The following is a 21,741-nucleotide window of genomic DNA, read 5'->3' on the forward strand; positions in this document are numbered from 1 at the left end:
AGGCGCGGACTGGCAGTGTCCGCGCGTTATTGCTCAACTAACAGGCTTCGTCCTCCCATGGTCTCTCAGTGCAAGAAAGACTTTCAGACGGCTCGGGCGTCCTGATCCGTGCACTCCGGTCTCGTCCTTCCATCTCTGTGTACAACGTGCATCCGGTAAACATCTGATACGTTTTTGTTTTTCGACAACCCGCTAGTTCGAAGATACACCCGGGGCGCAGCTCCGAAAACTCCAACCATCCTTCTTCGAAATGCCAGAACCGATCCTTGTCACGGTTTACTTTCACGTGGAAGAAAACTTGCCGTTGTACGTGTGACAGTGTGCGTAGCATCCAGTCGAGAAGTATTTTTCCACATTTACGTGTGAGATCGGTTAATTTAATTGGTGGTGCGCGCATGACGCGTCAAGGAAACCTGCGTTATTCGAGATTCCGGAAATTTCCATTTGAAAATTACACGCGATATTTGTTCGCAAGTTACCGTTCGGGTGTCTGCGTGTTTTTTTTTTCTAGCGGTACTGCGCGTAAACATTCTCATAGAATTTCAACTTATCGTTCGTTTATAATGGGATCACGATGTTTACAGTGTTTTCGTTTGTTGTTCCTTGGCAAAGTTGAATATCGATGTCGCGCGCGTCCTGCTTTCTTCTTAACATGCTGCCGCATGTAACGTCCGCATAACAGATTTCGCACGCGTTACGATGCGCACCCGAGTCTTATGAAATCGACGAGGTGACGAACAAAGTCGAGGAAGCAACGGTGAAAACGTACGGAAGTCAATTTATAAAGAGACGCGCGCGTTAGACAACGCTGATTTATAATCGGACACGTCGAAAATATAAATGAAACTTGTTTTACGCTTATCGGCATATTTAACAGGCTCGTTCGATCGATCCACTTCGAAGTGGAAGCTCCTTTTCGGAAGCTTCTAGCGACGAATATCGAGTTTGAAGATGAGAGCTTAGAACGCTAGACTTTGATATCGACCGATGGGAACCATGGTAGAAAGTACCGATCAAATAGGTGGACTCGAGTGACCCGCAACAGTGAGTCGTATACAAGAACGATTACGATTTCGTTATCGATGCGACCAAAAGCTTCGTTTCAACGAAATTTATGCCAAATACGAATCGGAGTAGTTGACCGGAACTTTGCTTCCTTGGCCTAAAAACGTGGCTCTCTTCAAAACCGTGAAAGTCATCCGTTGGATGAGCTCGCGTGATTTACGGTGTTCTCGCGTCACCGGCAAGTTTCGAGCGACCTACAAACATATTTCTCCAGCGTGCCAGAAGGTATATAATCTCGAGTTGCACTTTCGCCCCTTGGACCGTTAACAAGAATCGTCGAATAATCGGTGAATTAAATTGGCAACGGCAACCTTACTTCTCCACCGACTCTCGTATCGAAAAACGCGACGCAGATTCCACGAATTGCATCGCGTCGGTTAAACGGTACTTGAAATTCTTTTTCAAGTGTTCGCATCGGTCGATGATCACATCTCGCGAAAAAAAGCAAAATCTCGTCGAACGGCCAACTACTTTTACCTCTTTACGTAACACGAACGGAAGGGAATTTGTCGAATGAACTGAATAGCAATTAAAGCTCGTCGTGCGATGCACGCGCAATACTTTCACATAACACTGACACCGCATGAATTGCATAAATCGGTACGGCCGCGGCGATCAAACGGCTCAACTTTTCGTTACGTTTCACCGTGACATCTTCTTTGGATTTTCAGTGCGTTCGCATCTTCGATGTGACGTTCTTTGTTTCGCGAAACTTTTCGATTGGGTAGAATTTTACCGCTTACATTATGCGCGCGTATGGTAAAAACTGTAACCGGTTTTGGCATTCGGGATCTCAAGAAATTGAAATAAATTTATTCAGTTATTCAAGTTGAAAGTCTCGAGAATTTCGTGTCTTTTGTCTTCGAGAGATTCTTTGTATCGCGACAATCTTGGTCGGTCTGTTCGTCTCTTCTTTCGTTCTTTTGCCTTGAGAACGTAATGGAGAACGCGCTGGAGATATATGAACGGTGTCGCGTAACCTTTGCTTAGCTTAACTTTAGCATTCCAGATTTGATATCTCTCGCCCTCTACCGTCTAAAAAACTATTCCCGATCTGTAAACGTAACGATTAAATCGATACACGTGGACATTATTCATTATGTATGTCATATTAAAAAAAAAAAAAAAAAGATAAAAAAAACGATCCACATCTTTACGCCACAACTGCATGAAACTAATAATCGCGTCTGCGATTACACATGGTTGGTTTGCATATCGGATAGTCACTCTGTTTCAAGAATTACGCAAAATTAATAATGCAAACGCATGGATCATGGATTCTGATCATGCCAAGATCGATCAATTTGACGGTTTCTTTGGTTAACGGGATTTAGTTGGTTAGGATCGCTTCCTTAGAAGCGCGCGTGTAAATTCGTAAAATTAATACAGACGCGCGTCAGAGGAATCGCGATGAATCCAGACACGTTAATTAAAATCAGGGCCGTGAGTATGTTGGGGAATATTAAATAGCCGAGCGTGTCGACCTCCTCTCGGAAGCATTTTCGTGCTTCTTCCGGTCAGGCCGAAGAAAGCTCTACTTTCTTACGCGGTCAATGACGCGCGATCCTTTCGAACCGGGAACACGATGGAACACTGATTACGAGGACAAGTGGAAGGACGACGCGACGCGACGCCGACGGTACGCCAACGCCAACTCCCACGCTCGACGATCGACTATACCGCCACTACTCCAGTGTTTAGATACCGTCGTGTTTATATTTGCGATGATACGAAATTACGTAACCAGATAATCGTTAACAGACAGGTCACCGATTTTCCACGTTTCCATTGTCCGTATCAAACGGGACATCGGAGACCGAATGGCCGATTCGAAAGAAGGATCATCGGGAATGTTACGAAGAAGAGGAGAGTCTTTTTCTCGCGACTTTCACCTAAACCGATGCTATTTTTAACATTCGAGCCACAAACACGATCTTCCTTTTCGTACGACTCGGAGATGTACATATAGATAAAACGGAAAAAACGCTGATCGAATTGGCTCGCGATATTTTTGTTTGTTTGAAAATTTGTTTGTCCTTGAGTAAATTCGGATCCAGTGGAATTTTTTTGGAAACTACGTATGGATTCGATGCTGTAACCAGCCCGGTGTCGCGGTAGTTGATTTTCTTCTTGTATTCGTTTCGAGATTCCGTACACGGCGCGGCGCGGCGTTTCGCGCTCGAACGACGGCAATCTCAATCGTCAGCAACCGTGACGAAATTCTTTCCTCGAGGAAAATTCCGATTTCTATGAATCCTTGGAATATTATAAACGATACATCGGTCATCGAGAATCTTCTCTCGTTCTTCTAAAACTGAAGTATCGTACGAAAGAGAAATTCTAATTTCCATAGATCCTTAAAGCGTTAGAGTCGTCATGCTTTTGTCCTATATTATTTCCAGTGGCGAACGAAGGCATTTCAGTGGGTACCATAGCGTGCCAAGGAAAATGTGTGTTATTCGTAAGCGGACGCATTTTCTATTCCACTGGCCGACAGATTGTTATACGCCACGCTTTCTTCGTAATGACCTTAAACGCACACGCGTACGCGCGTACTTGCTTAAGGATAACTATCCACTATAAATCAGTTTCACTTTCCACCGCTGTTGCGAACGGTCACGCTTCTGTTTTAACGATCCCTTTGATAAAAAAAAAAATCCTTCTCTCATTTCCAATGTTTCGCGTCCACCAGTACCAAACGTATTACTTATCGTCTCGTTTGATTTTACAGCGTTTGCGGTCACGCGAGGAGCACTGGGATTTATTCTCACCGGAGAGAACATAAAAATATGATGCGTCGTCGTTGAGACTTGCGAATCTCAGCGAGAGACCATTATTCCCGATAACCTTCGACCTGTTCGAATCGAACCATCTCGTGGGAGGGAATACCGACCGAGATGGACAACAAAGCCGATCCAAATCAAAAAGAGAAGATCAAAAAAATGTTCAGCTGGAGCGACGGACTTGCCATCGCCGTCAAGTGAGCGACAAAACATTTTTCTGACGTACGGCTTATCGCGTTACGATCAATCATCCCGATAGTAGATAAAGTTGAAATATTAAACGGTACGTCTAATTACATCGAATCCTATATACGATATTAACGCAACATTTACCATGCGTACCTTTGACATTTTCATTTTCCGCGTGACATTAAAAGACAAATGAGCGAATCATTCCAGGAATGGTAGTTTCGAAGAAGTCGGTTTCGAACATTGCGCGGAAATAACTTGAGAAATACCGTGCAAATAAGGGGTGTACATTGACTAGACTGTGATTTTAGCGTCACAGAGTGATAGAGAGGCTCGAGTTTTGCGACGTATCCGCGGGAACGGTTTTGTAATCTATTGCAAGAACGTGACAGGTGCATGAAACCCACGAATTCCTCTTGAATACGTATGGTCGTTTTATGGTAAATTGCATTCCGGTTTTCAGTTGGCTCGCCACCGCCGAGTTGTCGATATTCGTTATCGCGAATCACGATTCCATTCCATCCACCGTGTACATATTTTTTACCTCGATGTAGAACTTATACTCGTTAGGTATTTTCCGGTTTGCTTCCTTAGCCAGACGTACGCTAATCGCGAATCGGAAGCAAACTACTTCTGCCGAGATACACAAAATTAAATTCATATCTACTTTTACTTATCGAACGGAAAAATCTTTGTACTCGAAGCAACCTAAAATTACGTCGACAAAACGATCGAACCGGGCGCTTCATTTCATCAGACGAACGTTTTCGACTCGGCGATCGAAGTTGTCTTCGTAATTTTTCTTTATTCTTTGTACCGAGCCAGATACAAATATAGTTATAACTGTCAGATTTCCGCCTCGAAGAACTAGATTGCGAGGGAAATCGAATACGGAAAACAGAGACTGCCCACTGGAAATCGTCGATCTGTGCTGGGAACTGGGAATGCGGTAAAGTAAGTTACCGCGAAAAAGTCATGGAAAATTGGAAAAGTCGGTCAACGTAAGGCGCATAACAAATTTTGCAAGAGTTGTTGGGCGGGCTGGCGCTGGTACGAGAGTTCGCGTCGAAATTCGCAATCGCGCGTGAAAGTGGCTGACGACTATGTGCGGCGCGCGGCGTCGCAACACAGCGAGTAGATTCGTCCGTGGCTCGGTCGCTTTATCGCTGCACAGTGAAAGGGCAAACGTAAATTGAACGACGCGCCAAGGATCGCCAAGGATCGCCACGGATCCATCCTTGATTAATGGTTGCGCGTCCGATGTACCCGACTCTGATCTATCCTCTTTCGAATCGATGCTCGGATGTTCTTCGATTTTAAGGCTAGATCGTAAAGTAACGATCCTCGAACCTCGCTCCTTCACGTTACCGTGACCAATGTTTACATTTTACTTGTTCGGCTTTCGCATTTTTTTCTTTAAACATCACGTAAATTTCATACGTCTCTGAAAATTGGCTCCCTTATTCTTCCGTCGTTTCCTGACATACCGAGTCTCTAAACAATCGAAACGAAACCAAGTACGTGGACTTGCCGAGAGATGGCACCACGTTTGCTATTATTCTGGCGGCCGAAACGAATACGTACGGTTATGGTAGCATTGGTAGCGCAAGGCTTCGAGTAACATCGTCGGATTCTAGTTACGCGACGAACTCGTAGAAATTAGCTTCTGGTTAGCATAACAATGAACATCGGCTATGATCGTTAAGAAGTAACAGGGATTGCGCGAGTAAGCATTTTCGCGCTGTTAAAAGAAAAATATCCCTGATTACCCGCGAAACTCGAAAAAAACATCCTCGTCGATACAATGAAAAAGTTGTGTAAATATTTACCTCGTTCGAGATTTTTTTATTCTTAACCTCTGAAAGTCACGTTTCCGAGTTTTTTTTTTTCATCCTCTTCAGTTGAACAAATCATACAAATTGATTGATCTGTGATTAGGTGAGTCGACGATCGATAATACGAGCAGAACAAAAACGGAATGTTTATTTTAATTCTCGAGGAAATATTTATAGTCTTCCAGGTATATGTAGTTTACGCGGATTCGTAGTCATTCGGTAGCTGCGATTTTCCCGATAATCTTCCAATCAACGATATCAACTGGACGTAAAAGTTTGATCGCGTCAACGCATCGACGTGCTCGGATGGTCGTCTCGTAAGTAGCACAAGGTCTACGGATCAAAGAGACCCGCGAAGGGAAAACCCTCTGTTCCCGATGCGATTATCGACGAACAGACGGTGCGACGCGCGCGACGTTCGAATGCTCTTCCTGGGATTTACGTAACACAGCAGCCGGACTGACCGCTTTCACGTCTATTCGGCCGCATTTAGCGACCCGCTTCGATACTCCCCGTGGTGATTTCTCACCTTCTGCCCGTCCTTGTAACCTACGATGCCCCGTTTCAGGGTTAAATCGACCGATCCGTTTGCCCAATATCCAGGATCCGGACTTTTGTCTTGAACGTTCTATCGCTCGTCTCGAATGAAAGGCCAATTCGATGAATCCATGTTTCTTTTCTCCTTCGTGTACTATTCGATATCTTTGTTTCCCAAGATTTGCAAACCGGTCTACCGACCATTGTAAAGAATAATTTAGCGTCGTTCTCACTACTGTTTACGTTTACTTTAAACGTTTACTCGCACGATCGACAGTTGGATCGAACTCGAATCCATTCGTCCCGATTTCCGAATACTACGCGGAACGCTACCGTAACAGGCAAGATGGCGTACGAAATAGGTGTCGTCCGACGAGAAATCGGAAAGAGGTCGCGGCGACGCGTCCGATGAAAATCGGCCTCAGCGACGACAGACGGCCAGTGTACGTGCACCAAACGAGACTTTCGCTTTTACCCGAACAAGTCCACGAAGGTGGCTGACACTATCTCCGTGGGACCTTGCAGAGACCTTCCCCTCCATCTTGGGTTAACCCGTTGACAATAAGAATAAGATTTGTCCACTTTAGACGGGCCATGCATACTGAGCGAACCACAAGCCAAGTCGTTCGACCAGTTTGCGCGCGACGTCGAACGATGACTCTGCTACAGAAGACTGGACTATGAAAAGGCAACAAATATACATACATACATATAAACAGGGTTTTGCTAGCATAAATATGCAAAATTTATAGCGTACCTACGATATTATTAACTAATACTTTAACGTATAAGTATTAAAATAATGTAATGTATTTGTTTGGTCGATGAACAAACGCTTTCGATAGAATCATTTCGAGAGGAAACCAACGTGCTCGCGGCGTCGCATCGGTGTCGCGTCTGATGGCCTTAGGATCGAAAAACGGCGAATCGCTTTCACTTTTTCGAGGTAGCAAAACTAGCACGAATCCCGATTACCCGAAAAAGTAGCGACGATATTCAACGATCGTTTCGCTCGATTCGCGGTGGTCTAAAAATACGCGAAACTGAGTCTCGAGTAAAACGAATTCCATAAATAAAACTGACCGAAAGCAGCGAAACAGACGCGAGAGCAAAGAACGTCGGAACAAACTGAATAATATTGACGTAATATTTGGTAAAAACAACATCGATACGGTAGATGTTCTATTTTCCATGTGCTGGCGATCGCGCGAAAATCGACATCGTTGCGCGATACATGAATTTTCTTAACCAGCGGAAGAAGGCGATCGCGCGAGCGAATATCGATGAATTTTTGGAACCGTGAAAACATCGATCGTTGAACGTTTTGCTCACGGAATTATACAACGTCGATCAATTATGCAAACCTTGGCGCAAGAAACGACCAGAGCGATAGAAATCCAAACGAGAGACAATCCTACCGTGTTCGGAGTTGGCGATAATTCGTAGAATCACGTGCAGCAATTTTCGAGAAAATAAATGCATAATTTCCTGTTATTTAATCAGGCTTTCATTACGTTAGGGACATACGCGGATTACGCAATGCTGGGGAAAGTGCAGACCGTCCTGACCACTGTTATGATCGCTGTTTCTCGACCTGGTATGAAATTGTTTGTCGACGGCGACGATCGTTTCAACGGTGACCATATCGACGACTAATTATGACGTCGTTAACGGTTTCGTTAGTTTCACAAAGAGGAAAGTTACTAGACCGAATGGAATCGATTCGTAGCCAGCTTTCCTGGAAACCGACTGCAACGACGGCACGGATGTGTCTACCTTTGCATCATCGGTTAACTTGTACGATGCTTTTTTAAACATATTTGCCTCATCTATCGATGTAGGGAACTCGATTGTTTTGCATTTGCACGCGGTATTCGAAGTTAAACACGTCGCGAGGTATGTGCTTTGAGAATTAGCGAGATTCGACGGTGGCGGGAACATCGGAACAAAAACAATTCGCTCGAGCTACTACTTAACGGAGATTTCGTATTTTGTGCAGCAAACTACGCTTTTCCCTATTCTGTCGATCGTTCGACAAAGAACGCTCGACATCGAGTGTATGTTATCAAATGAATATACCATTCATATACCATTACAGCCAACTTGAAACTATATACTGGTCGTTAACGCTTTAAATAAAGATAGTTTAAGTTCACGAAAAGTTATATAACCTAGTTGTTTTAAGATTAACATGATCGCATTCGAGAGCTAGGACGAAATATATGCACGTTAATCGAGGAACACGCGAAAGAACGAAGTAGAGACGATCGTGGAGATTTTGCAATTGTAATAATCGGTGTCGTTAGAATGAATCGTTTCGTTACGTGTCCAGACATTTCCGTATCTCTGCTGACTTCTGGACGCAACGACGTTAGCAGACGCTTTGCATAAAAAATTGCTACGTTCCCCTCTCGTCTCTCGCAGCCACGATTCTCTACCCGACAATCCTATCGAGGAAATATTAAATCCGCCGTTCGTCTTTGTTGGCAATTTAAATGTAATCGAACCTTCTTGGCTTTCTTTCAGATGACATTTTCGAGAAGGTTCGATCGCAATATATCTAGAAACAAATGTCGCGGGATGTCGCTCTCCTCTTTTCTCTTGCACCGATAGAAAATTTGATAAATGATCCATAAAAAAAATCGTTGCAATTGCAACTGTTTACGATGTTGGAAGGTGTAAAAGGAGACGCGATCGATTATTCTCCGCTGAACGGTCAGACCATCATCGTGGATCGCCGTCGACGCGCCATCTTTGGAAGATCCACCAGTCGTGTTTTATTATCGACAACGGCAATAGAATAGTAACGCGGTAATGCGTTTGTCGCGATTAATTACCGGAAATGATCGCGCCTAAAGTCATCCCGAAGGATTATGGTTAAACGCTCGAAACTTCGATATCGCGATAAACATCCGAAGAAAGCGAGCTACCGCGCGCGTGGTACCTGTGAGTTTAAAAACTTGAAGAAAATAGTTTCGAAGAGGATTTTGAAAAATGAAAAAATATTTCGTTGCGTACCGTACGACTCGCAACGTTTCTAGGTACACGTTGTTCGAGGCTTCGCGGTTGCTCGCGTCATTCTTCCTCGCTAACAAGTCGACGGGAATTCCCCGCGAGAGTCAAGAAACCCGTCGGAATTTCTCGAGGCAGCTTAAAGTTCGCGATCAACGGCAGGACTTAAAAATCGAGCGAGCTGACTGGCAAAGAAAGGGGCGAGATCCACGGACGCTGAAAAGAGCGGCGATCCAGCGCGCTCGCGTACGCGAACGAAAAACCGAGGTTGGAAGGAGGAGGACAGGTGGAGGGAAGGTGGACTTGCGACAGAACGAAGAAAGCAGTTCATCGAACACAGATAGACCGACTCGATTGAAAGAGAGGTGGAAGGGAGAGCTATTACAACGAGATAAAGAGAATAAGAGGGGGAGGGAGAAGGAGCAGGAGAGGGAGAGAGAAAGATGATGGCAGCCTCGAGTCGACTCGCGGGCTCGATTCTCCTTTGCCTCTGACCGCTTCAGTCTCGCGTCAGGACTCGAAAGTCGCGGAGAACCCGACACGATACTCGTCACGAGCCATTCTTCTCGGCCGACACGTCCTAGACCAGAGACTCGAAACGAACGAATCGGATCGGATTGGCTCAGTTCGGCTCGGCTCGAATCCGTGGTGCTGTGTGCTTCTCGCTTCCGTACCAATTCTGTTGTGTTGTGCGTTCATTTATTTGTGACGACTTTGCTCCTCTGCTCGTTCGTGAGCGGAAGTACAGGAATGCTAGGCTGACCCCGGAGGACCGATGCTTCAACCGGTCGATCGTCGATTCTCGATGACGTCTGTTCTCTGCCAGGATTACACCTAGAGGATTAGTTTTCGAGCTAACGAGAGGGACGCAGCCGATTCCGAACCGACAGGATTCCAACAGGCTCCAGACCGAAGTTGTAGGTACGCGATTCGATGTATCGGTGTCTAAAACTACGAGACATCGAATCGAAGAGAAATTTTAGTTTCGTTATCGTCAGTGAATCAAAGAAATACGAAGCAAGTTTTCTTGCTAGCAACGGAGCAAGAATTCACGAGAGTCGACTATATCGCGCGGCGCGCCGCGCCGCGCGGCGTCGAGATCGGGATCGGGATCGTTCGGCGAAAAAAAAAAAAACATGTCCGATCGCGTAAGTGTAAGCTGACCATTAGTCGAACGCTCCGGTGCTCCCTTCGCTTCCGTTGAAAAGTGAGAAACCGGCGCGATGTTACCAAAGCCGGACTCGCCGCAGGAAATTCGAAAGCGTCGATGGCAAAATCGCGATCTTAATCGGCCCGGTCGATGCGGCTGCAATTCGCTCCGAATTCCAAGTGCGCGAATTCTCGTCCTTCCGTTCGATCGATTTGAATCGCGAATCGTACGGTTGCTCGATTTTCCGATACAAAATGATCATTCGCCCGCGATTGCTGCCCCTACAAAAGAACAAAGAGCGATACGCGATACTCGATCGATTTGCACGTAAATCTAAATAGGGCAATTCTCGAGTATCGCCTAAATCGTAAAGTAAAATTTTTAACGACAATCGCTTCGTCTTTCTCACGGTAGCAATTATCGTAGCACCTGGAAGAACGTTAGTTTCTGCCTTTCGTCTCTGAGAAATTCTTTGTCGATCGTTTTCTCTATAATTACGAAGAAAACAAGAGGGAAACGAAGCTCACTCGCTCCTTTATGCTCGTTGCGCGTTAAACCGCGTTAAGACGCGGTAAACCAGCGGCATACTCGTCGAAGCGATCGAGATGAGATCGCGATCGATCACACCTGTTGCATCGTGCCGATTAATTATTTTCAGTAGCTGAACCAATCGACACGATAGCGGCACCGTAGCTACATTAAAAGCAGACTTTTGTCCGTGTTCATCGTGACTCGGCTGTCTCCTTCAACGAGCAGAATAGAAAGCGACGCGAAAGAGTTTTGCAGCATTTTGACAATCCTCTGAACGCGAACTCGCGGTGAAATCGAACGCGTTAGTGGACTTTGCGTTCCACATACATATTTTCCGACTGATTTCGCGCGAATCTTCCCTGTCGCGCATCTCGCACGATCGGGCATAAGAACGCTTCGAGATAACCGAGACAAGTTTTCGATCGAATCGATCAACTCGTAGGAATGTCAATTCATCGTTTACGGTAATGGATTACAATTGCGATCGAACGGAAACGCAAGTTTGCCACATCCGCGAGGCACTTAGTTCGGAAAGTTACGTTACACTCTCTCCAAGAATACAATATACTCCGATGAAGAGGGAAATCATCGTAGAACGTGTTCTCGCAATTAGTTCCTCTTCTTTTCACAGAGTCGGCGGTTAGCGTGCACGCGATCTCGAAATGCCCCGGCAAGCGGTCCGTAAGGGTGCCAGAACGCGAATCTCGTTGCCAACCAGATAAAATCTAAGAAAGGTTAATTATTGTTTCAGTCTCGTCAAGAAATCGCAAACGCGACGTTAGATTGGTACGATGTGAAAGACCCGGAGAAATATACTTTCTCGACCGCGCGGCGCAGCGCAAAGGAAAATGCGAGCATCCGCGTCACGGCACGCTGTTAAATTATTCTCCAGCATCCCGTGAGACTCTTCCTCGGTCGATAGTAAAACTGCACCGTCGGCGTCGCGAACCTTTCTTCTAAATTCGTTCGGCACTTTTGTCGCTCGGTTTTCACGCTTTCTATACCTGCCCCTGATTCGATTAGACCAAACGACAGGTGTTTCCATTGTGCGAGAACTGGCGACCAGCGAATGGTCTTACACTGGTTTCGAATTGCCCTGATTATGTCACGATTAAACCAGTTTTTATCGTATTACTCGATTATCCGTAATCGAACTTTGTATCTCAACGATGATAATAACCATACTTTTTTTTTACTTCGGGATAGCATATATATTAATCGTAGGTCACATCACGTTGCCTTTAATACAAGATTGATCGTTCTCATTTGCCGGGAAATACGATTGCTTATTTGCATTTATTCTAATTGAGCATCGACTACTCGATATCGCAACTTTGATCAAGTATCGGATAATTTCGGATAAATTACTACTAGCTCGGTCAACCTGTCGAAAACGAAAGGCGTTACTTTTTTTGCTGGCACGGTCGGCTGTTGAGGCAAATTACGGGTAAGAACGAATTTTGCGCGATCGATGTAACGATTAGTCGCGATCCGTAACGATTCTAGAAAGTAAAACGCAACCAGTCAGCCAGTCAGCGGTCAACACGATCGGTGTGCACGGTGGTAAAAGTCAATGACAGTCTACTGAAAATACCGAACCGAAACGGCAATTGGAAGGCCGACCTCGTTACTTTTCGGCACACGTTCCCGCCATCGCATACTTGTGTGCGCGCGCGCGTGCGTTCGTTGTGTAATTTTGTATTATCGTAAACGTAATCCGTGAGTCTCGCGCGCGATGAAAACTTTACAGCTTGCGAAATCGTATAATTTTACGACGAATCGGCAAATTGCGTAACCGAACACCAAAAGATCAGCGAATCGAGAAATTAATTTTCCGACGATCGACGCTTCGATCACATACGGAGGGAGCCGTGAATAAGAACAGCACGAACGCAACAAAGTTATTAAAGAAACCAAAAGTGTTTTGCGATCTTTAGTTTAGATATGCGTCGATAACGTTGCATTTAATACCATTTCATGTTTATCCCAATCTTACACTTGAAGGAATAGTACCACGTTCCGTCGAACGTTATTATTCCGACCCGACGTTTGCGGGCGTTCAAGTCTCCGCCGCGCCGAGACCTACCGAGAATTTTAACGATTCGTCGATAACTCGTTGTCGTTGCCGACAAATTGCTCTCGAATAATACCATTAAACGTCGCTACAAACAACGAACCTTCTTCTTCTCTTTTTTCTTCTTTCTTACTCGTTGCAGCAACGGCTCGTTAAGAAACTTTATCGTTTAACCTAATAGAATTGAACATTTTCCATGTTTCTAACAATAAGGATGACAATAAAAGCAAGAAAATATGATCGATCTAGTAAACCGAGACACCGTAAAGAGAGCAATCCGTTATGGGCAAAGCAGCCGAGACCTAACGAAAGCTGGGGTATTATGCGCAACACAAACGATCGGTAAAAGTGTAAATCGGTACCGTCGAGTTGACTTTCCTTAACGAGAATACCAGTCACAATCAGCTGTGACGTGCGAGACCGTGAAAAGAAATGCTTAATCTAGCAGTTTTAATAAGTGTGTCAGCCAATTGCTGAACAAGTATGTAAGTCTAAACGTGATCGCGACACTATTATGCAGCCACGCCGCGCCGGTGCCGCTAAGATTCTCCAACAAACTATAGCGTTAAGTTACAAATTACGAACACCGAGACTCGAGATATTTTCCCTTACAAGCAGCTCTGCAACATTATTAACTTGTACTTGCTCCAGAGAAGCGAAATGCTTTCTCTCGATTTTCTCGATGACAAGAATGCCGAGTTTCTTCGCATCTCGCGTAACGTGCGCAGCTCCGACGCAATAGGATCACGTAATCTGGAAGTTGGCAAATATCTTTTTCTTCCTACGATTTTTTTCAATTTTTACTTTCGATGTACCATGTACCATCTTTCCGATTCAACGAAGCGAGTTTCAAAGAGACGCCAGTTTTAAAAGCTGCGTTAGACGACGATAAAATTAGTATTATCGGTGTTGGCAGTGAGAGTTGCTTCTCGACGTATTTTAGTATCATTGGAGTCACTGATGCGGTCATCGGATTGCTACGAGGTTACATGTATTATAGTTGACTTCCCGCGAATCATACATAAGTGTGATTCACGATCTTCGAAGTGGTCGACAAGCGTCAGCAATCGTCACGTTCTAAAGTGCAACTGTTTCCATAATCGAACTCCCTCGATCAACAGCGGTTTGTATTTTATACAATTTGTTGCGCTGTCGCAAATTTAATAATCACGATCATCGATCGCGTCACGTCGCGTTGTTAGCATCGACGAATAAATTACTGGTATAGCTTCGTCTGTCAGAATTCACCGATTCGATAAATACTCTCGATGGAAGAAAAATATTCCAGACAATATTTTGCGACAGTTAGAATATTCAATCGATTTCAATACTCGTTTCCTGTTTGTCCGCAAGATAATCACCGCAGAAAAAGCGCTAATGGCTACTCGACGCGAGTCCATATGAATTCGTATGTCTGAACAAAGAAGTACATATTAGTGTATTATTCAAATTCTCTCCAACATGTAAACCTGTCGAGAGACAACTGAATGTAAATATATGTATATTAGCAACACAAATCCCTATAGAAAGCATGGATACTGGATATACATATTTTTACCTAAGCGGTGTGTCTTTTCTTATTTTCCTCTCGTCTTGTCTCGATCATTCTACTCTGAAACATGTATGACAAATTTGTCTAGTAAAAGAATTCGATGTCCGACTATTTTGTCTTTAAAATATTCGACAGGGCAGTTGGAATTCTCTCAATCGTCTCAAATCTCTTCATCGACAAAGTCGCTATTTCCGAACGCTGCCGCTGAAGAAAACTTTTGTTCTCGAAGAAATGTTGTCTCGCGATGACGCAAGCCGAACGTCAATTCTGGTTTACTGCTTTTCATTAAGTCAGTCGAAGGTCTCGCATCGATAGTGGTCAGAATCAAAGTATATTTTAATCATCCTTGAGAAGGGAGCATCGCATCGGGGAAGTCGAAGCTTCCCGTCTCGTCCCGTCTGCGATATCACGCTGTTTGCTCGTGACGAGTGAGAGAGTTTTTTCCTTCTCAAAGAGATCATCGTCGTTGTACTTTGATCCATGAGCCAAGAAAAACTCAGGTAAAAACATGTTTGCTAATACAGACCAATCGTAAAGAAGGTTAGCTGGAAAATATTGTTGTATAACTAGTATGGAAAATCATCGTCGCATAACATTTGACGTTCGTAGCGATTCCCGCCCAATATTTAACCCATCTGGTCATCCAGACCGAGAATATATTTAAAATCTTGTTAAAGACACAAACGTATCCAAGTATCCTTCCTCTCGAACGACTATTCTCTGTGCTATTTTCCGATAACGCTAAAATTCATCGTAGCTCGAAAATATTATACATGTATATAATAATACAAGAATCGAGATCATGAGGTGGCTTGATACCATGGTTGCGAAAAGATGAAAGAAGCGACCAAGGTCGAACCGAACGAGGCCCGAGTCGCAGGATCCGACGTTCGCAGTTATAATGTAAGTCACGCGCAAAATCCATGCTCTGGTCGATTGCACGCAGTGAATCGAAATTAAACCAAGGTTAAGGTTCGACTCACGCCTTATCAGCAAATTATGTAACTCGTCGAGTAAACGTTTTCCACCCCTTTTGTTAAATGTTATATTACAAGTGTAATTTGGTTCAACGGCAATACTCTCGAGATTCGAACTTTCTAATTTTTCGCATAGAGTACTTATCAAGAATTTCTTTGTATCTGCAGTAGTCCGATCTCCAGGAAATTTAGTCTTTTCCGATTTTGCTTGACCTTGTCCGAACACGTTTGCCTCGTCCGACCAAGTTAGCCTTGGCTTCTAGCAAAGGATTTTTAGCTTTCGCGTCACTTATTTTATCCATTTTGTCCATTTCATCGAGCTATTTCAGCTCCAACTGTTTCATTTTTGTGTTCGTTTTATTGGCAAATTGAAACGAAAGGGCTACTAAAATTGATGAAAAAATATGTACGCAACAGTCGAAAAAAAGGTTGATCCTTCCAACACAGGTAAGTAATAGTCGCTTCAAGGTTAATCGATATAGTACGGTTATACGCAAATGTTGTCGCGATCGATGAAAATGATCGGCCGATTAATGGAGAATCCTCGCGTGTATTCCAACCACATCGTGTACGCGTTTACGGATGATCGTCGTATCGTTGACGAGTCTTGGATAACTATGCGACCTCTTCTGCGCTCGATATACAACCGTAACGCATTCGTTCAACATGACTCGCCATAAGTACCATGTAAATGGCAAAAAAAGTATTTGTCATTGATAATCATTTTGCGACTATCGATATATCACGGTAATATAGCGAACCACGCGTCATATTAAAACTTTTAAAGAAGTCATTTTACGGATCGTAAACACGCAACTATTAGGCGAAGAATTATATAAAGAAAGAAGAAAAAACGGATATAAAGTTCAACTGCAAGATAGATTTCATTGAAACGACTCACGATGTTTAAGTATAACGCTCCGTATTTTTTCTCTGACATTAGTAAATTAATCTTCGTTAACAGAGACGAGGGTGTGCAACGGTAGTTAATTGAAAAACTATGTAGAAACAAGTAAGCGGTAGAATCTTCCAAAACGAATGATCCTACGGTCATTGAAACGAAATAGAGAGAGACAAGAGGGAAACGCGTGGACAAACCCTGACAATCTGCTTTTTCTTCGTTATTAGCACTGTCTAACCGATTAGATGGTATCGTTGCAGCGACCGTTGCATGACGATGCGCGGCTTGGAATATAATTATGAAACGACCGGGTGTGCGGTAATGCTATTAGAGGTGTCCGTATAACAACGACGATTACGAAATACGCTCAAAATTAAATAAGCGGTAATTAATGGTTCGCGTGTTTCGCGACGAAGGTAGCGTATGAAAATGTTGCGAAAAAAGTTTGTTTCTCGGTGTCGCGGATATTGCAACTTACTCTCGATTTTATGCCTGAAACGAAAATTTATGCGTTATACCACTCGTGGAATCGACTACGAAGGAATGGGAAAGTTGGACCTTTTCCGAGAAAACGTCGATTGGGAAAATGATGGAGCGCAGAATTGGGAATTCGAGTGTTGACCATGGCCCAGAAAACGCAGGCTCGCATGGCCGGGTCTTTCTACACGCGTCCTCGTGGTATGTCGTCCTCTGGAATGTCGAGTTGCGCAATTCCGATGGAGCTGCACGACGCGAACATCTCTCGGGCTCGAGTCGATTTTTGAATACTAAACACTGTTACGTACGACGTGATTGATCGACGTTCTTAAATCTGTCGTTGCGACGATGCCTTTGAAAAACTGGTACGGATACGTCGAGAGTGAGTTACGACAGGTCTGATGGTTTATCCTGTGATCCAAAACGCAACGAAATCAGTATCGAGACATTGGGAATCCCTTTTATCGATATATGCTTTATTACTTTCACGTTACCATAGTCGAGAGCTCGACTCGATACGAGATTAACGATAAATCCATTTTCCCAAATTTGTTTAATTTTGAAATTCCTCGATCGCGCATGTTACGGTTCCCTACATTTATTCGAAGATACAGAGAATATCCGTAACGCGCGTTCCCTCGAAACGATGGCAGACTAAGTAATCTAACCGTAAATTAGTTCTGGCTGGCTCGGTCTGACTACTGCGACCATTATCTACTTGCGTGGCTGACTATCGAGTACCGCGTACTCGTGCCATCGATCAAAGACGAATTAGTTTGCAACGCTTACGCTACCAACAGACTATAGCCACCCGTCCAAGTTGATACACTCGGTGAAATATTATCTTGGATTTACACTGCGACACATTCATCATTTTAATAATGGTACAACGAGTAATAGTAGAGGCGACGTTAGACGATACTCGTCGATCTTGTCCATAGCTCGACTCACCGACGCGATTGTCGCGGTCATCGACATAGGGAGATTCCGCTGAAATCGGTAGAAACGTCTTCGGTGTCGTAGCTTTCTTCCGCGCTTCGATATCCGCTCGGCGAGGAACGTTACGAAACGGTTGGTTTGTTGGCTTTTCCTCGTTCGCGGCGCGCGCGTTCCGCGCACTCGCTACTGCAACTTAACCGCGAGAGAATCAACGCTGCTCGATTCACGAGAACGTCGAGAAAGTTGCCGTTCGGTTTCATCGATCGACCAAATCGAATCGCCTCGAGATCTCGACCTTTGCAGCCTGATTTCTATCGGTTTTCCACTCGATACGATTCCCGTCTTTCACCACAACTGTTCCAGACATCCCCCGTTCAAAATAATCTCACCCCGTTCCTAAGGAAAACAATCGAGTATTACGAGACGTCGAAGAAAAATGAAGAATCCGGAGGACACGTTTGCACGGCCTTGAGCAGCTGGCAGCTATACGATTCCCAGCGTCCACGGGAACAACGAGTTAGATTTCAACGACGTATACGTATATGGCGCATGATCACCCGCGTGCCGGCATACGAGTACGTCGATAGGTTGCCCAATGAACCGGCGAGCGTGAACGAAAAGAAAGCCGTTTTCTTACGTAACTCGGCACGACTCCCTCTTTCTAAACCGTACGTAGTACGTAAGTACGATACAGAGCCCGTAGCGATGCTCGTAAGGTATGGCTCCAAGGGTTCGCGCGTAGGGCTCGATCGTGAGTCGCATTGGTCACGGTTCACGATCCCTCGATACCGTTCTCGAATCGATCGGTAGCATCGAGCGAATGGAACGCGTGATTCGATGCGCGGTTTGCACGACTACGATACGGTTTCAGCGTGTCGCACGCGTAACAGGAAATACACGCAGCGACTTCTTAGCGCATCGCTGATTCAAACGTGATTCGATTGTGACTTTTGTGTGACCCCCTAAACTCGACGACGCGCGACAATAATTTACAGGGTAAATCGGACTCGACCAAAATTTGATCCGTCCTAATTTAATCGCATACCGTGAAGCCGTCATTCGTGGCTGGATAGTGACGTAAAGTCCACGAGTATACGCGTCACGGACCGTGGCCGTGGCTTCGAAATACACCGATAATCCGAGACTTGTTTCGTGACGTCGGCAGTTGGTAATCCGGCATGTTCGATCGACGTCACACATTAATTCAAAGTAACTTTAAACCCAAGCTGTTTTCTACCGTACGAGGAAGTCGAGTTGCACGCGCGTACGCTATAGCGCGAGCTAACGATTCGATGTTTAATTTGCTTAACGAGTATGCTTTTACGTCATGCGAGTTCCTATGGGACAATTTTATTACTCGAACTCGCGCCTGTGCACGTAAACTGTATACTTTGAACGTAACGTCCCTCGATGGTCGTCCGCGCGTTTTCGTACCTTCCGGTTTGTTGTTGGCGCGCCAAGACGCGCGAATAGACGTAAGCGGATAGACGTGATGCCGAATATCGCGATTACGCAAAGTTTTGTTTTGGCGTTGCAGTGACGGGACAGCAGTCGGTGGCGGTCCGGTGAACGCGAACACTCTGGGAACGATGCAAAACAACGCGGACAGCACGATGGACGTGACGATGACGCCGAGCACGGTTCTGGCCACTCCGGGATTAAACAACCCTGCGTGGAATCGTCAGCAAGCGGTCAGCGTCAGGCACGCCTTCAAAACCTACGGAAGCAGCAAAAATCCGAATCATGTTATCCAGAATCTTAGCATGACCGTAGCGAAAGGTTCCATGTAAGTATAGCGACATCTATCTCGTCAGACTATGCTACGTCTATGCTGATTCGCGAGTGATGAAATTGCGTTCATACAACGGTTGCCTTATTAAACTGAACGAGAATGTGCAAATTACGCTGGAACTTTCCTTGTTCGCGTAACTCCAAAACTTGTTGCGTAACAGATGCGAACTATTACAAAAGCGAGAACACGCTTTCGACTCGGCGAAACAAATTATCGAAACAAATTTCTTCTAACGTTTCGACGGTTAAAAAACTGGTTTTAGCGTAACTTTAACCCGAAGGGGTTTTTAATAATTGGAAGGATCAACTGACCGTGTAAAAGGAAACGAAACGCTGCTTTCTTAGAAAGCTATGATGAACGGAACCAGTGGAACGTGACCATCTCCCGTAAATCTTCTTTGCTCTTTCAATTTATAAAACGATTCAACGTTACGATGCGCGATAAACCGAGAAATTATTCGATTCGACTGGAATACCTGTGCTTCCACTGAAATGAAAATAATCAAAGTTTTTATTCGAGTCGAGAGTTTCCAGAATAAAAGTACCTCGTTCGATTGTTTTCGTTAGATAACTATTACGCTCGCGTTATCCTGGAAAGACTTTTACTTACGTTATCGCGCTATATAGAAAAATGCGCTATAAAATGATAGGAGTTAAGGTAGGCATCTGTTGTTTCGAACAGATACGGACTGCTCGGCGCCAGTGGTTGCGGCAAAACGACCCTGCTCTCTTGCATCGTCGGTCGAAGACGATTAAATTCGGGCGAGATTTGGGTCCTCGGTGGCAAACCGGGCACAAAAGGATCCGGTGTTCCAGGAAAGAGGGTCGGCTACATGCCGCAGGAGATAGCGCTCTACGGCGAGTTTACTATTCGCGAGACGATGATGTACTTTGGATGGATATTTGGCATGTGCACCACCGAAATCACGGATAGGCTGCGATTTCTGTTGCAATTCTTGGACTTACCCTCGCAAAATCGACTGGTGAAGAATCTCAGGTAACGTAGGGAGCCGAATAGATTGATTTCTGATGAAACGAAACACAATACCACGCGTTAAAGTAGCCAACATCCTATCGCGAATTTTCTCACGCGTGACTCGAGATACCTTTTAAAACTAATCTTTGGGCTGTGATCTGTAAACGAAACTTTGTCGGATTCTTAAATTCTTTTTTGGTCGCTTTATCGTTCAGGACACTCGACGTTCGAATAGAGTTTACTCATTGTTGTCTCATTTCGAAATCGTCCATACTGAAATTGTTGCGAAACCTTGTGCGTTCGCTAATGACGGAATACTTGTTTCGTTTTTTTTTCAGCGGTGGCCAACAGAGACGCGTGTCCTTCGCTGTTGCCCTGATGCACGATCCCGAGCTCCTGATTCTCGACGAGCCAACCGTGGGTGTAGATCCGTTGCTGCGACAGAGGTGAGTTTCATTGAAGACTATGCAAATATTTCAAGAGAATAAAATCGAAATTCGAACAACCGTGGATTCCAAACAAATCTTAATCGTCAGACGTCAGACTTGGTAGAAATTCATTTTGTGGTTGAAACGTCGCAATTGGGGCCTTTAACAGCCAAACTTCCTTCGATTCGCGTATCAGATTTCTTTCGCGTCGTACAGATTCGAAGGTTGAAAACCTCGGTCGCAGCGTTTTATCGTATATCCAGCTCTTTCAAGGATGTCCGCGTTTTACATTTCTACTTATCGAGCACCGGCCATTTACGACGCCCGATAAATTTCCTTTTCACTATTGCCATCGACGATCGTTGCTTCCAGCAAGGATGCGTGTAATTTACAATGGACGCGCTTTCGAATTAGCTCCGAGAGAGAGAGAGAGAGAGAGAGAGAGAGAGAGAGAGAGAGAGAGAAGGGGGGGGGGGGGGCGTTGTGTTATCATCAGCCAAGGTGGAACGTGGAAAACGTCGTCT

The 21,741-nt window shown here is 44.8% G+C and overlaps 1 protein-coding gene across 5 annotated transcripts in view; it reads left to right on the plus strand.

Moving 5' to 3' along the window:
• The window catches only part of LOC128885401 (ABC transporter G family member 20), a 27,447-nt gene continuing 5,706 nt past the window's right edge, over positions 1-21,741 (plus strand). Inside the window, exons 1-5 of one of the 5 annotated variants that reach the window (XM_054139474.1) lie at positions 1-155; positions 3,797-4,045; positions 19,560-19,808; positions 20,496-20,810; positions 21,128-21,235. In XM_054139474.1, the coding sequence (XP_053995449.1) occupies positions 3,963-4,045; positions 19,560-19,808; positions 20,496-20,810; positions 21,128-21,235 (755 nt within the window). In that variant the 5' untranslated portion in view covers positions 1-155; positions 3,797-3,962. Of the gene's footprint in view, positions 156-175; positions 321-3,796; positions 4,046-6,163; positions 6,190-9,890; positions 10,343-19,559; positions 19,809-20,495; positions 20,811-21,127; positions 21,236-21,741 lie in introns of those variants that run through there. The other 4 variants (XM_054139548.1, XM_054139629.1, XM_054139781.1 and 1 more) reach the window with 4 other exon arrangements.

The sequence above is a fragment of the Hylaeus anthracinus genome, unplaced genomic scaffold (assembly GCF_026225885.1).
Source record: "Hylaeus anthracinus isolate JK02 unplaced genomic scaffold, UHH_iyHylAnth1.0_haploid 0, whole genome shotgun sequence".
Taxonomy (NCBI): domain Eukaryota; kingdom Metazoa; phylum Arthropoda; class Insecta; order Hymenoptera; family Colletidae; genus Hylaeus; species Hylaeus anthracinus.